Genomic DNA, 16,623 nt, shown 5'->3' with positions numbered 1-16,623 from the left:
TTAGGGGCCGGGTGGGAGTAGAAACCCTGCATGGAAACAGAGTACCACTTCTCTGAACACTTCGCTGTAAGAGACAACAAAGCAGGAGTATTCCAGAGGGCCTCTGCAGACTCCAACAGAACCTCATTTAACCAGGACTACTCTCCCTGGAGCTGATGGTTGGAGAACATCCAGCAGCTTATGCATATTGTCCTGCAGAAATTCCACCTGGATACCTAAGGTAGCCTAAGGTCCTTATATGTCTTAAAGTGCTCAGGCATCCAGGGAGGAGGAGGAGGAGCCTGGCACAGATCAGTCATCCAGAGAGGATGAAGAGGCGGTTTGCTGTGCCAACAACAGGTCCTGGTCTTGCACCATGGGATCTGGTTAGTCACACCTGAGCCATTCTTTTTAGGTTACAAGTCTGAGGAACTGTCCCAGATTGAGGTGTCAACAGAGGTGGTTTTGGAACAAATTGATTAATTAAACAGTAATAAGTCACCAGAACCAGATGGTATTTATTCACCCAAGAGTTATGAAGGAACTCAAATATGAAATTGTGGAACTACTAAGCGTGGCATATAGCTTATCATTTAAATCAGCTTCTGCACCTGGTGATTGGCAGATAGCTAATGTGATGCCAATTTTTAAAAGAGGTAATCCAGGCAATTACAGGCCGGTAAGCTTAACTTCAGTACCAGGCAAATTAGCTGAAAGTATAGTAAAGAACAGAATTATACACATTGATGAACACAATTTGTTGGGAAAGAGTCAACATGGCTTTTGTAAAGGGAAATCATGCCCACCAATCTATCAGAATTCTTTGAGGGGAAACAACAAAGATGTGGACAAGGGTGATCCGGTCGATATAGTGTACTTAGATTTTCAGAAAGCCTTTGACAAGGTCCCTTACCAAAGGCTCGTAAGCAAAGTAAGCAGTCATGGGATAAGACAGAAGGTCCTGTTATGGATGAGTAACTGGTTAAAAGATAGGAAACAAAGGGTAGGAATAAATGGTCAGTTTACAGAATGGAGAGACATAAATAGTGGTGTCCCCCAGGGTTCTGTACTGTTCAACATATTCATAAATGATCTGGAACAAGGGGTAAACAATGAGGTGGCAAAATTTGCAGATGAGACAAAATTACTCAAGATAGTTAAGTCCAAAGCAAATTGCAAAGAGTTACAAAGGGATTTCACAAAACTGGGCGACTGGGCAACAAAATGACAGATAAATGCAAAGTAATGCACATTGGAAAACATAATCCCAATTATACATACAAAACAATGGGGTCTAAATTAGCTGTTTCCACTCAAGAAAGATCTTGGAATCATTGTGGATAATTCTCTGAAAAGTTCCACTCAATGTGCAGCAGCAGTCAAAAAAGCTAACAATGTTAGGAACCATTAGGAGAGGGATAGATAGGAAGGCAGAAAATATCATGCATTTATATAAATCCATGGTATACCCACATCTTGAATATTCATGCAGATCTGGTCGCCCTACCTCAAAAAAGATATATTAGAATTGGAAAAGGTACAGAGAAGGGCAACAAAAATGATCAGGGTATGGAACAGCTTCCGTATGAAGAAAGATTAAAAAGACTGGGACTTTTCAGCTTGGAAAATAGACGACTATGAGGGGATATGATAGCAGTCTATAAAATCTTGACTGGTGTGGAGAAGGTGAATAAGGAAATATTATTTACTCCTTCTCATAACACAAAAACTAGGGGTCACCCAATGAAATTAATAGGCAGGAGGTTTAAAAACAAACAAAAGGAAGAAGTTACTCACCTTGTGCAGTAACGATGGTTCTTCAAGATGTGTCCCCCTTTGGGTGCTCGACTCTAGGTGTCGGTGCGTCCCTGTGCTGGAGATCGGAGCTTTCTCGCAGCAGTACTCGGCCAGCGAAAGGGCACTCACAGAGTCGTCTCGTGCAGCCGTTGGCACCTGCTGTAGTGTGCGTTCCCCCGACCATCCCCTCCGTTCCTTCTCTACCGCAGAGCTCAGCTGTGTGAACTCCGAAGTAGAGGAGAGGAGGGTGGGTACTGGAGCACCCACAGTGACACACATCTTGAAGAACCATCGTTACTGCGCAAGGTGAGTTACTACTACCTCTTCCTCTTCTTAATCGAGTGGTGTCCCTGTGGGTGTTCCACTGTAGGTGCTTGTACAGCAGTACCCCACCAGGGATGGTAGGGGTTTGGCGTTATGTATAAGTGTGTGATGAGAGCACTGTAAGGCCAAAGATAGCGTCTGAGACAAGGCCTTGGATGATAGCGTAATGCTTTGCAAAAGTGTGCTCTGATGTCCAGGTTGCAGCTCTACAAATATCTATTAAGGGGACGTTGTTCAAGAACGCAATCAACGTCGCCATGGCTCGTGTTGAGTGGGATCTGATGCCCACGGGGGGGTCTTTGTGATGCAGGTGGTAGCAAGTATGAATACAGGTAGAGACCCATTTGGAGAGTCTCTGGGTCGATATTGTAGAGCCCTTGGAGCGCTCTGCTGCAGACACCAATAGTCTTGGTGACTTGCGAAATGGTTTAGTTCTGTCCAAGTAGAAGGCTACAGCCCGTCTGACATCCAGCAGGTGCAACGTTGGTTTTCGAGAGTTATGTGGCTTGGGATAGAAGGCAGGTAAGCGTATGGTTTGGTTAATATGAAAATTTGTAGCCACTTTGGGCAAGAATTTTGGGTGAGGACATAACGTGATTTTGTCTTTGGTAAATACAGTGTACAATGGTTCTGCCCAGGGCCGGCTTTAGGCCGATTCAGCCGATTTGGCTGAATTGGGCCCCGCGCCAAGAGGGCCCCGCGCCGCAGCTCTCCACCCCGCCCCCAGCTCACTTCCCCCTCCTCCCCTCCCCTGAATGCTCCGCCCCCTGCTCCTCCCCCGCCCCTGCTTCCCGCGAATCAGAGGTTCGCAGGAAGTCTGAAAAGAAGCAGGGGCGGGCAGGCAGCACCAGGTAAGCTGGGGTGGTGGGGGGTGTGAGAAGGGCTCCGGGGAGGCGCGGCGCGGCCCAGTCCAGCCCCGTCTGAGCACCTCCGGCCCCAGCAGCTCCGGCCCCGGGGCGCCGGACCGGCCTGCTCGGCTCGGCCCAGGCCCCGTGTCCGGCCCCCCAGCTCGGCTCCGTCCCGGCCCTCACGGCTCGGCTCGGCTCCGGCCCCCCGGCTCAACTCCAGCCTGGCCCCCGCGGCTCGGCTCCGGCCCGGCTCGGGCCCGGCCCCCCGGCTCAGCGGCTCCGGGCCAGACCCAAGCCCCACGATCCCGGCTGGAGCTTCGGCCGGAGCGGGGCCCGATTCCTGGGGGCGGAGCTTGCGGCAAGCCACGCCCCCAGGAATCGGGCCCCCTCTTACTAAAGCCGGCCCTGGTACTGCCATCAATGCTCCTATTTCGCTGACATGTCTGGCAGACGTGATTGCCACTAGGAATGTGACCTTCATTGACATATGAAGGAGTGAGCAGGTTGCTAGAGGCCCGAAGGGTGGTCCTGGGAGACATTTGAGCACAAGATTGAGATCCCATGGTGGTGCAGGTTGGCGTACTTCTAGGTACATGTTCTGTATACCTGCTAGAAAGCGCAATGTAATCAGGTGAACAATATTGGAGCCCCTTCTATCTGTTCGTGGAGGGCCGTAATGGCAGCGAGGTGTACTTTAATAGAGCTTATGGCTAACCCCGTTTCCTTCCGTTCTAGTAGGTAGTCTAGGATCATAGATAGAGGCGCCGTGGTCGCGTCCAGCTGTTTTTGCTGTCCCCAAAGGGAGAATCTTCTCCACTTGTGGCGGTAAGTATTTCTAGTGGTGAGGGAACGGCTATTTAGTAATACCTGTTTTACTTTCTCCGAACAGTTCAATTCCCCATGTTTGAACCAGAGAGGAGCCACGCTTTGAGATGGAGTTTTGCTGGATCTGGATGGAGCGTCAGGCCCTTGTTCTGGAAAAGGAGGTCCATCCGGAAAGGAAGCGGTTGTGGGGCACAGACTGCTAGACATGAGAGGTACGGAAACCAAGTCTGTCTGGGCCATGTGGGGACAATAAGAACGATGTATGCTCTGCCGAGTTGTATCTTGCGGATGATCCGTGGGATCAATGGTATCGGCGGGAAGATGTACATGAGTGACACGTTCCAAGGGAAGAGGAAGGCATCCCCTAATGATCCTGGTGCCAGGCCTGCCCTGAAGCAAAATAGTGGACATTTGTGATTTGTTGCTGAGGCGAAAAGGTCAATTACTGGGTGACCCCATTTTTGGAATATTGTGTCGAGAACACGGTCGTTGATTTCCCAGTCGTGTTCCTGTGAGAAGTGCCTCCTGAGGTTGTCGGCTGTAGTGTTTTGGCACCCTGGTAAGTATGATGATGTGATGTTTATATTGTTGCGGATGCAGAAGTTCCGTAAATTCATGGCTTCTACGCATAGCAAATGCGACCTGGCTCCTCCTTTGCGATTGATGTAAAACATGCACACCACATTGTCGGTGAGAATAGAGATTGAGGTTTCTCATATGAGTGGGAGGAAGTGTCGGCATGCATTGTGTAGCATGAGGAGTTCCTGGAGATTGATACATAGTCAGGTTTCTGTCGCAGACCACTTGCCTTGTACATTGTGGTGACCCAAGTGGGCGCCCCAACCTATCAGGGAGGCATCTGTTGTAATAGTCACTGATGGGGGGGTCTTGTTGAAAGGGAATCCTGGAACATACATTCCCTGGCTGTGTCCACCATTGTAGAGAGAGGATAATCCTTGGTGGTAGTGTCATACATCTGTTGAGAGAGTGTTTTCTGGGTGCATAGACCGTGCTCAACCAGTGTGGCAGACAGCACATATGGAGTCTAGCATACTTTACTACAAAAGTCGTAGCTGCCATATGTCCCAAAATCTGAAGGCATGTCCTCACTGAAGTTTGTGGGCTGAAGGTCACTGTGGAAATAAGATTGGTCAATGTAGTAAATCTGTGGTTTGGCAATATTGCCATGGCTTATATGGAGTCTAGGTTGGCTCTGATAAACTGCAATCGCTGGGTTGATTCCAGTGTGGATTTCTTTTCGTTTACCTGTAGACCTAGTTGGTGAAACAGGTCTATTGTGGTCTTCAGCATGCCCGCAGTTTCTTGTTGGTTGGCACCCTTGAGAAGGCAATCATCCAAATAGGGGAAGATTATGATTCCATTGTGTCATAAATGTGCTGCTGCTACCGCGAGTGTTTTTGAGAATATGCAGGGAGCAGTGGACAGTCTGAAGGGAAGGACCCTGTTTGGTAGTGATTGGGTCCTACTGTGAACCTTGGGAACCGTCTGTGGGCAGGATGTAGTATAATATGGAAGTATGCGTCTTGGAGGTCGAGGGCTGCAAACCAGTCCTCCGCATCTAGCGCTGGGATTATTGTGGCCAGAGTGACCATTTTGAACCTGTGGTTGTGTACGAACCTGTTGAGTTTTCGGAGATCTAAGATTGGTCTCCATCCCCCTCCTTTCGTCTCTGTCAGGAAATATTTGGAATAAAAACCCCTCCCTTGGTATTGATGTGGTACTGGGTCTACAGCACCCAGAAGTAGGAGGTGGTCTACTTCCTGTTACAGAAGGTGCTTGTGAGAGGGGTCCCTGAAGAGGGACAGGGAAGGGGGGAGAGTAGGGGGAATGTCTGTGAAAGGAATGGTGTAGCCAGATTGTATGATCTCCAAAACCCATTGATCTGTGGTTATCGCAGCCCAGACATGGTAAAATGGGCGTAAGTGGTGACCAAAATTGTGGGATGGGGTATCTGTTGGCGCTAGAGGTGTGGGGCGGTCATGCATACCATTGACCAAGACTTCAAAATTGTGGCTTAAATGTAGATGGACAGGGGACGAGGCCTGGTTCTGTGGAGCTTGTCGTCTCTGAGCCCGTTGTTTGGGTCTGTTCTGAGTGAAGTATCGGGGTTGTTGATGGTTAAACGAGGTGTCTGGTGACCCCTGGTATGGTGTAAAGCGAGGGCATTTGTCAGGCAGTGGATGTATGCCTAGTGTATGCAGCGTTGCACGGGAGGCCTTCATGGTATGGAGGACGTTGTCTGTTTGCGAACTAAGGAAACTATGTAACTATGTATAGACTAACTAAACAATGTAACTAAGTATAGACTAAAAAGAAGTTCCTATGTAACTTGTAACTTTTTTTTTTCAGAAAGCATCAAAGAGCACTGTCGCGGAGCTCCGTCTGCAGCCGAGGATGGATGAGAAGGAACTATGGGGATGGACGGCGGAGCGCGTGCTACAGCAGGTGCCAACGGCTGCTCAAGAGGACTCCTGTGCACGCCCTTCCCTGGGCCGAGTACTGCTGCGAGAAATCTCTGATCTCCGGCGCAGGGATGCACCGACACCTAGAGTGGAGCACCCACAGGGACACCACTTGATGTAGAAGTACTTCTTCACACAATGCACAGTCAACCTGTGGAACTCATGGCCAGGGGGTGTTGTGAAGATCAAAACTATAATGGGATTCAAAAAATAACTAGATAAGTTCATGGACAATAGGTCTATCAATGGCTATTAGCAACGATGGTCAGGGATGCAACCCCACGCTCTGAGTGTCCCTAGACTGTTTGCCAGAACCTGGGAGTGGATAGCAGGCAATGGATCACTTGATGATTGCCCTCTAAAATATCTGGAATTGGCCACTGTTGGAAGACCGGATACTGGACTAGATGGACAATTGGTCTGACCCAGTATGGCTGTTCTTCTGGCTAACCCTGGAGGCCCAGAGGGAAAAGGCTCAGCAGTCGCTTGTAGCTGTGGTGGTTTGGGAATGAGAGCCACTAATGGGACTGGTGATCTCACTCGGGAGCAGGTCGAAGAGAAGACCTCGAAAACTGAGTGTTGTCATAAGGAGGACACTGGGCAAAAGGATATGGCATTGGTGGTCAGTAGGCACCGGCTCAAGACCCCTTGTCCCGACTGCAGGAATGATGCCAATCTCAGTACTCAGGCATCAGAGATCATAGATCACCATATTGGGTGATGACAGAGGGGAGGATGACCCTAACCAGGATCTCGAGGGGGTCTCAGAGATTCTCCGGTGACAACAGGGAAGTCAGCCCCAATAGGGTGAACAAATGATCTGACCAATCTGAAGCACAACATGTGGCGTGATATCAGTGGTGAAAAAGGATAGGGAATCAGCACCAGCGGTACTGAGGAAGTCAGGCTCCCACACAGTACCAGAGAAGGCACCTGCACAGAGGCCAAGGATGGTACCGAGTTTGACAACAAGATCTGCTGCCAGGGCAATGACAGTGCAGAGGGGCACATCCACATCAAGGGTGCCTTCAGTGCTGGGCACATCATCAGCCTCAATTCCACAGCCTGAGATGTGGACAGTGCGAACTGCAGTGCAAAGAAACTCGGCAGCTCCGCAACACAGCCAGAAGGTGCCAAGAGAACAACGGAAGATGAAGCAGTAGACACAATGGTACCGGAAGACTCCCGAACTAGTGGAGAGTCAGACAGAGGCAAATCAGGTCTGAAGGCACCTGATATGCCAACAGCATGGAGACAGTCGGCACTGGTGCTTGCATCATCAGTACCAGATTCAACGGGTGCCCCATGACTAGACCCGGAGTCAACAGTATGAGCTCTTGCTGATCTCGGCGCACTACTAGGGAGTGATTGGATGGACCTGCTCCATCCCATGTGCTGAAAGGAGTATAGTGCCGGTCAGCACTCCTCTTGAAAGGTGATGAAGAGTTTCCCCAAGCCATGGCTCTAGGGTTGCTAACTTTCCAGGACTGGCCTGGAGTCTCCAGGAATTAAAGATTATGTCATGTGATGAAATCTCCAGGAATACATTCAACCAAAATTGGCAACCCTACAGGGCATGGTCCCCTTTAGTCTTATGGGACCTCTTTCTTGCCTCACAGCCTGCTCCAGAAGGTGCTGCAGCTGTAAGTCTCTCATCACCCAAGTTCTCTTGTTGAATGACTTACAGATGGAGCACTATTCCTTTATGTGTCCCTCACAGAGACACAGCAAGCACCTCATGTGAGGATCGCTATTGGGGATAGCCCCGCCACGCAACAGACAATGCTTGAACCCTGATGAGGGCATCAGACAGGGCAGACAACTACTCAAACTAACACCAAACTAAACCTAAAGTACCACTAACTATTATATAGAATAAAACAAGAAAAACCTCAGAAAACCAAGACTGAAAATGCGAGGTGAACACACCTCACTGAGCTCTGACTCTAGCTGCAGGAGGTGAGAAAGAACTTGAGGGGGATTGGGGCAACGCCACCCTTACAAAGCCAGAGGGGGGCTAGGACAGCAGGGTATGAGTGCCACTCAGTGGGTACTTCTGGACAAAGTTCTACGGCTTTGGTACACTGGACCCATGCCTACATGAAATACATGGCTGCATCTACTCAAAGAAGAACAGTTCTTAACTCATTAGCTGGGCAAACATGGATTTGTTTAAATCACAGCCTAAGAGCTGAGGGAAATTCTCGTCTTGTTCTAAGAGAAACCATGGAGACAGTATCACTGAGATACAACTTGGGCGTCCCACAAATGTTCTATTTGTGTCATTGTGACACTCTGTACCCTGGAACCCCCATATTCACCACTGTGATATGACTATGATAGGTTTTAGTACAAAGTATGTCTTGTGAGATATCGTTTAAAAAGTCTTGATTTGCTGAGCATTAATATCCTATTGGATTATGTGCAGTAGCATTTTATGTACAGTTATGAAGTATTGCTATATATGTTAATGAAATATCTTGTGAGGTTGAGGCAACTATCACTGGCCAGACAGGCACTGATGGCCCATCAAGAAGAATCTGCTAACCCAGAGACTCCGTGGAGAGGGCATGTATGCAGTGAGGGTTGCCTAACTCTCACGTCACAAGGATCTTTCTAGTTGCTGGAAGGAAGTATAAAAGAGGGACAGTGACATCATCACTTGGGCTCTCTCCTCCCCCATCTCCACACCTGCAAGATAAAGACTCTGAATTGGGGAGATGGGTCCTAGACTGAAAAGGAATACAGCCTGTGTATTAAGGACTATGAGATGCCTGTCACATCTATTAGCATGAGCAAAGCTGTTTGATTCAAATCTTGCTTAGTCTGCTAAAGTTAGAATTTAGACTGAAATTTTATTTTAATTTCTTGTGTAATCAATTTTTCTCTCTATGCCTGCTACTTAAAATCTAGCTTTCTGTAGTTAATAAAGCTGTTTTATATTTTACCTAAAACAGTGTGGGGTTGGTTGAAGTGCTTGGGGAATCTCAGCTCAGATTGACAAGGGCTGTTGCACATCCACAACCCTTTGTTGGAGTGGCGAACTAATTAAGGAGTTTATATTGTCTAAGGGAGTCTTGAGCAGTATGAGATGGTATACGTCTGGGTGGGGGCAAGCAGGGCTGGCTCCAGGCACCAGCTTAACAAGCAGGTGCTTGGGGCGGCCAAGGGAGAGGGGTGGCACCTGCGGCAATTCGGGGGCAGCAGGTCCCTCACTCCCTCTGGGAGCGAAGGACCTGCCGCTAAATTGCCGCCGCCACCAATCGCGGCTTTTTTTTTTTTTTTTGCTTGGGGCGGCAGAAATGCTGGAGCTGGCCCTGGGGGCAAGACTGGGGTGATTAGCTGGTGCCTCTCTCGTTATGATTCATGAGTGGCTGAGAGAGCATTCCTACAATTTAGCTGGGTGTGAATCTCCACATGCTGATGGCTGAGTGATCACAGCCCCTGGAAAGGTTTGCTGTTTGTCACTGGCATTGCACTGAAAGAGACAGGCCAGGCTGGAGAGTTTAAGGGATACAGCAGTCCCACATTTCTGGTTGTACCCTGGGGATCCCATCACAAGTACTGAATGGATTTTGCAGGCACACATCTGGCAGAAAAATCTGACACCAATGTATCATTATTTACTACTATTTTAGTTTTGTTTAAATCAAAAAGGTATTTAAAACAAATATACAGTCAAAATGGATTGTATATCAAATTATTCCCCATTAGAGCAGCTGTACTGTACTTACTGAGGCAGCAATGAATCTCTAATGAGACACAGAAGCTTGTTGTTTGAGTCAAGGCTCTCCTCTTTCTCCTCAGCCATGACCTCGTGGCTCACAAGCAGTGATGTGGTTTCTGAAAGCAACCGCAAGCTGAAGAGTCTCCATTCCACTTGAAAATAAATGTGCCAAGAACGTGACCACACTGAAGTCTAATTAAAACAAAATGTGGAATTCATGGAAATTTTAGTTGATGTGGCCATGTACTTACCATTCTGACTACGGACCAAAGAAACTAAGGGTGGGAGGATATAGTCCACAACCTAAAACAGAGCATTAAAAAGATCTGGTTTAGATCATTCAGAAAGAAAAAATAGAACTCAGATATATATACACAATCTTTTTATTCCATTGCTAGACTCTTTAATCAAAGGGATGAACAATCATGGAAATCCATCCATAATCACACTTATTAGGCCACCAAGTTCACTTTGCTCTAGTAAATCACTATAAAGTCATAGATGATAACATCTGTATATCAAAAACAGCAGTATCTATGTTGGCACAATTTACTGAGAATTCTTTTTAGTTTAAAAAGCAGTATTTGGTGCTGATGTTGGTAATTTTATTTTAGCTTCTTTAATATCTAAGTGTATTAATCCCCATGCTCCAGTCCATAAACTAATCAGATGGGATTAAGAAGAAATTTCCTCCAATGATAGTTAAGGTACATTGTGGAAGTTTCACACCCTCCACACTGACGCATTCATCATCAATTTCAGAGAGAGGATATTTCAACTAGATAAACCATTGGTTCTTTCCAATACAGTCATCCATAGGTTCCCATTAAGATTCAGATTTAGAGACTGAAGTCTTGAATTTTGAAAAAAATATGCTCCAATAAAATGTTTCTATATTCCCGAGAGTCACTGAGCAATATATTCCAGTCTGATATATCAAGTCCCCTCTTTAGTGGAATGACAGCTTATTTTCAACCTCAATTTTATGCAAATTCAGCCTTCTAAGAAGCACACACACAAAAAAAGTTATTGGGAATGGAAAACAACAGGAGCAGAGATGAAAATCATCAGAAGCAATACAATACAGTAAACTGATTTTGAGCATCCAGGGCAGGTCACAGATCCTAAAACTGAGAAGTTAATATTACTAGTTAATCATCATTTCAGTAAACTACACAAATCAAATAATGAAGAACTTTCAGGATAACACCACCACAAAAAAAATCTAGTGGAAACAAATGATTTGACCATGCTACCACAAGATGGGCTTCTCGATTGCTCTGAACAGAATGTAAGATATGATGTTTTAAAATATATATATTTGTGGCTAGCTTCTTAGTTAGTATAAATCAGTTTAGTTCCACTGAATTTATTTGAATGTTACAAAAATGACACATTACAATGGTTAACAATTTTTTGTTTGGAGAAGAATCATTTAATTTCATAAAGTACTCAATCAAGTCTTCTTGATGTATAAGGTGCATTTTTCAATACTTCATCATTATGAAATCTTTCATAGCCCTTATCATACATATATAATAGAATAAGTAATAAATGACTTAGCACTCCAATAGCTCCTTTCAATGGAGGACTTTAAATTCCTTTACAAATGCTAACTAAGCAAGTCTCAAAACAGACCTGTGAAATGGGTAAGAATGTATGGGATCACTTCTTCTGCCACTTAACACAGCTGCTTTTAGGTGAGACAATATATCTCATTTGGTCAATTCAGATCCTAGTTTAGGAATGCTCCTGGATTCCTTGCTGATGCTACTTCTCACATAGAAAGCATTACTCACAGATGCTGCTATCATCTCTGGCTGGCTAGGAAACACCATCATATTATGGCAGACAATGACCTGGTCTCAGTTGTATACATGTTTTCACCACCTCCTGTCTGGACTACACCCATGCAATACACATCAGCCATTAGGAAACTCCATCTACTATAGAATGTTATGTGTCTCCTCAACAACACAGGCTACTGTGAGTGTACCAAACCTGTCTCCTCTACTCTGTAGCCTGGCTTCCCATAGAATATTCAATCAAATTCAATGTCTTGGTCCTTATCTTCATGGTGCTCTATTGCCTGGGTGCAGCGTATCTAAAAAAAAAAAGCCTAAGGATCTAGGATGAAGCTCACGGTTGACAACTTTCCCCCTCAGTCACAACAGAACTTTCAACTATAAGTGTAAAGTTCATCTGTGCCAGAGACAGAGCTTTCTTGGGGGCCAGTTCAAGAGCGTGGAATGAACTCCTCCAGGAATTACACACTATCAGAAACCTCACCACTTTCCCACCATCACCAACAAAAAATACCGACCAAAAGAAAACACTACACTGCATGCACAAATCCCCGATAGGGTGAGAATGAGAGGAAGAACAAATCATATATGACAGATAACGAACACACCTTGTAATATGCTACTGGTGCCCAGATACTACAATAATGAAGACATTATAAGAACTTATATGCAATAGACAAGACTGGATTCCTACACCTCAGGCAGGAGAAAAGGTTAGTCAGTCTTCCATCATATAGTAGAGAGGGGAAAGCCCACTGTTAATATTGTGGAACATGAAGGGGACAGACAGCTTTGCTTCCTAAGAGCTCATCTACTCTTTTCCACATACGTATGAGGAAAGGGAGTCTATGCACATGTAGTGGGGAAGGGTGCAGAAATAGAGGTGTGCTGCCACAATGGCATGCTCCTTTTCCCCCTGTGCGGGGGCTTGTTGGTGTTCCAGTTCCAAAGCTTTGCAGGGAACAAAACTGATGCCTTATCCCCTCTTCCTCCTTTACAAAACTTGCAGACAGAACATGTAATAAGATATACTGCTTCCTTCCTATGCTGTGCAAGCCTCTGAAAGAGTCAAGGGATGGACAGGTACTTGGGCAGCTGAGGTCAGGACTGCTCCTGACAGAGTGACCCCTGCAGAAGCCAGAGGGTCAGTGGTAGCTTGATAGCAGGGTCTCTGGTGGCTCATTGTGAGGTTTAGGGAGAGGCAGGATCCCTGGCCTATTCTGTGGACATATAGGGAAACAACTCCCTGATATGCAAGAATCAAATAGAAATTAAGCAATTTCAGGGAGTATCTATTCCCATGTAGATTAGTCCCATATAAGAAGTACAAGGCCAATAGGTAGGTAAGAAGATTTTTCTTTTTGTTTAAAAAGGAATGTTCTTTTTTGATATACTCTGTATACAAAGCTACAGAATTACACCTAAAAAATTCAGTGTTCAAAAAATATTAGTTGACTTAAGACTCTGTTGATTAGCAACATTATGGGTACGTCTACACTTCAAACCAGGATTCCCAGCTTGAAGAGACATACTCATGCTAGCTTTCACTGAGCTACTATACTAAAAATAGAATGTAGCTGCAGCACTGCGAGCGGGCTAGCTGTCCTTAGTATGTGCCCGGGGGTTGGACAGGTACATACTCAGGGCAGCTAACTCCTTCTGCAGTTTGTGCTGCTCTGGCTGCATTCTATTTTTAGCATGCTAGCTCAATGTCTCCTCAATTTGGCAATCCCACCCTGAGTTCGAAGTGGAGACATACCCTATTGTTAACAACATTCAAACTGCCTAACCATCACAAACTGTCTTAAAATAAAAAGCTCTATTTACAGAGACAGAATAATGACAAACTGATCACTCCACATAGAAATTGTTCTGTACTGGCCTTCATTTGATTAATTCCAAGTAATTCCCCATTTATTCTAACCCTACTAACAATACATGTTCCTTCACTTTTAGAAATAAATCTCTTCAATGAACAACTTGAATTTGATCATACTGTATTGTCACATGTCCACAGCAACTGAATATGGTGCTTGAAAGTCAACCTACTATTGCCGGTCAGTCCAAAGCATTCATAACATCATTATTTTTAAACTTTACAACTTATTTTAAAATGAAGATAAACATTGTGTTTTCTTCATTTTCTATTAGAAACTAAAACAATTTTAATGTTGCTATTATGGAGCAAATGTTATGCACCACTCAAGAAGGCTTTAGCTTATTTTTTTATTCATGACACACTGATGGTAGGCAACTTTGTCTAAAGGAACTATCCTAACCTCTGGGACCTATCGAAGATACACATTTCTGGCAAGTAAAAGGATATCCTATTAACCACTTTTCTATTTAAAGTATTGATCTGGAACTGTGAACATGTCTTGCTTCAACTTTTCAAAAAAGCATTAAGTTCCTTTGGGTGCTGGCATTTATATTCATAGATTCCAGTCATGTCCAACCTGCAGCAATTAAAAGGTATCCCTTGAGTAACAGTATTTCTAAAAATATTTTGTATGCATCATGTAAGATGAGGTAGCACTTTCCTCTACAGTAATGGTAAGCTGTACTTTCCAAAATAATTAGCACACTAGACCCCGCAAGTGGTAAATTAATTACAGAGGGTCCTGTAGCACCTTTAAGACTAACAGAAGTATTGGGAGCATAAGCTTTCGTGGGTAAGAACCTCACTTCTTCAGATGCAAGCTAATTACAGTTCACACTATTAGCAGCAGACATGGTTACGACAATCAGTTATGATGGACTAAAACAGATCTCTTCAACCTAGCATACTAAATTCAGGGCACTTTCCTCACTATATATGGGGTCTCAATGGCCATTTGTTGGACACTAGTATTGATCTGGAGAAAGAGAAAACTTATTGATGGAAATGAAGCAGGCAAGTGACAGATTATTTTCTCAAAACTAATTGTTCATAAGCAATGGAAGTAGTTATTTTCAGTTAATAAATATTTTTTTTAAAAAGACATCCATTTGAAAACTGGAAAAGGATTCTGTCTGTATACAAAAGTGCCATACTTCATAAATTTTAACAAGCATTTGGGTGGACATGAAAATTAGTTCTGGTTATTGACAGTGATTGTTTGGATAAAGTAAACACTACCACAAAACTTTGCAAAATATCTGAATAAAAATTGAATATCTTTTAAAGTGAAAAAAGTTTGGTTAAATTAAAAAAAAAAATAAAAACCCACATGACTTTGCCCTTTCTTAGGCTGGGACTAAAATGGATTCTTGCAGCATTTTTGATCTATGCAGAGCTAGGAAACAAATGAAGAGTTTGTCTACATGTCAAGTTACTGCACAGCAAACCAGGGCGTGAATCTACAGCAAACCAGCTTGCAATTTGGTGGACATTGCTACAGCACAGTGAAAATACAGCTTAGTGATAATTTGGAAGTAAAGTGGGATAGTCACTCCTCACTTTTTGTCACAATATGTTGCGAGTATGTATATTAAAAAGGCACCTGCCTTCTTGCTGCAATTTATTTAAGAAAAAAACAGACCTTATAATTAATATAATGCACTGAAAGAAGGTACTGAAATTTCAGTTAATATTTTTGAAAGAAACATGCCTCACTTTTATGGAGGTCACACTAAAGACACACTAAAAACCACAGAACCATTATCTTAAGAAACAGCAGTTGTTCTTGGAATGGTGTCTAACAATGAATTTACATGCTGTTAAGCGTCTGAGATAACATTCACTTGAATTCACTCCAGATCGCTACTTAACTTCTGCTTCAAGAACTGCTTCTGCAATTCTGCTTGCAGTGAATTGAGTTGACTTAAAAATAAATTTTATATCCCTGTTCCACTTCTCTTAACCTCTATCTACTTATCTATCTGAGGCTTGGTCTACACTACCCCCCCTAATTCGAACTAAGGTACGCAACTTCAGCTACGTGAATAACGTAGCTGAAGTCGAAGTACCTTAGTTCGAACTTACCTTGGTCCACACGCGGCAGGCAGGCTCCCCCGTCGACTCCGCGGTACTCCTCTCGCCGAGCTGGAGTACCGCAGTCGACGGCAAGCACTTCCGGGTTCGACTTATCGCGTCCAGACTAGACGCGATAAGTCGAACCCAGAACTTCGATTTCCAGCCGTCGAACTAGCTGGTAAGTGTAGCCAAGGCCTGATTCTGAGCTTCTAGTATGGAGGACCAGACTTTCTTGACTGTTTGGCAAACACCCAGTATATTGCTTACTGTACACTATTCAAAAACCAACAATAACAACAGGCATTTTAATTCCAGCTCATCTTTTTTGTATGTGTTAGTTTTAGTATTTTTAGTCCTTACAACTTCACAACTTAACAGTCAGCTGAAAAACACACACACCAAAAGGGGATTGGAGAACTGAAACAGAGTTTTTCTTCTCTAGGCCACGTGTTCATATCAGTCCAGCTCAGTTTGTTAATGACCAAAGACTGTTTCAATTTGATGGCTGTTGAGTTCAGTCCAATTTCCAGTAAACAAGTGTCCATATAATAATAAAAATCAATACCATAACCAGCATTAATTGGTACTCTTGGTAGCAGTCTCATCAGAAAGAACAAGGATTGAATGGGCTCGAAGGCAGAAATACCCTTTTACTCTTAGAGGTGAATCTCTTCAGGTCATGATTAAGGCATACTGGCAGAATGAAGTAGGGAAACTTCCACAGATGTTCAGTGCTGTTCTTGTTCTGTGGCTAAAGTGGTCAATCCATTTTTTTTCTAATACAAAATCATTTTAGAACAGATTTCCAGAGCTAATTCTGGACAAAATATCTGACTCTTTTTGCACCTTTTCAACTGATTGGACATAATAAATTGAACCT

At 44.4% G+C, this 16,623-nt stretch overlaps 1 protein-coding gene across 3 annotated transcripts in view; it reads right to left on the bottom strand.

Moving 5' to 3' along the window:
- ULK4 (unc-51 like kinase 4) overlaps nucleotides 1-16,623 on the bottom strand; it is a 408,326-nt gene that overhangs the window by 242,316 nt on the left and 149,387 nt on the right. For all 3 annotated transcript variants that reach the window (XM_054019573.1, XM_054019574.1, XM_054019575.1), the window contains exons 28-29: nucleotides 10,235-10,286; nucleotides 9,991-10,135 (exon numbers count right to left, since the gene is read on the bottom strand). In XM_054019573.1, coding sequence (XP_053875548.1) covers nucleotides 9,991-10,135; nucleotides 10,235-10,286 — 197 coding nt within the window. The remainder of the gene's footprint in view (nucleotides 1-9,990; nucleotides 10,136-10,234; nucleotides 10,287-16,623) is intronic.

The sequence above is a fragment of the Malaclemys terrapin genome, chromosome 2 (genome assembly GCF_027887155.1).
Source record: "Malaclemys terrapin pileata isolate rMalTer1 chromosome 2, rMalTer1.hap1, whole genome shotgun sequence".
NCBI lineage: Eukaryota > Metazoa > Chordata > Testudines > Emydidae > Malaclemys > Malaclemys terrapin.
The sequence above is the reverse complement of the archived record's forward strand: the minus strand, read 5'-3'. Positions and strand labels throughout refer to the sequence as shown.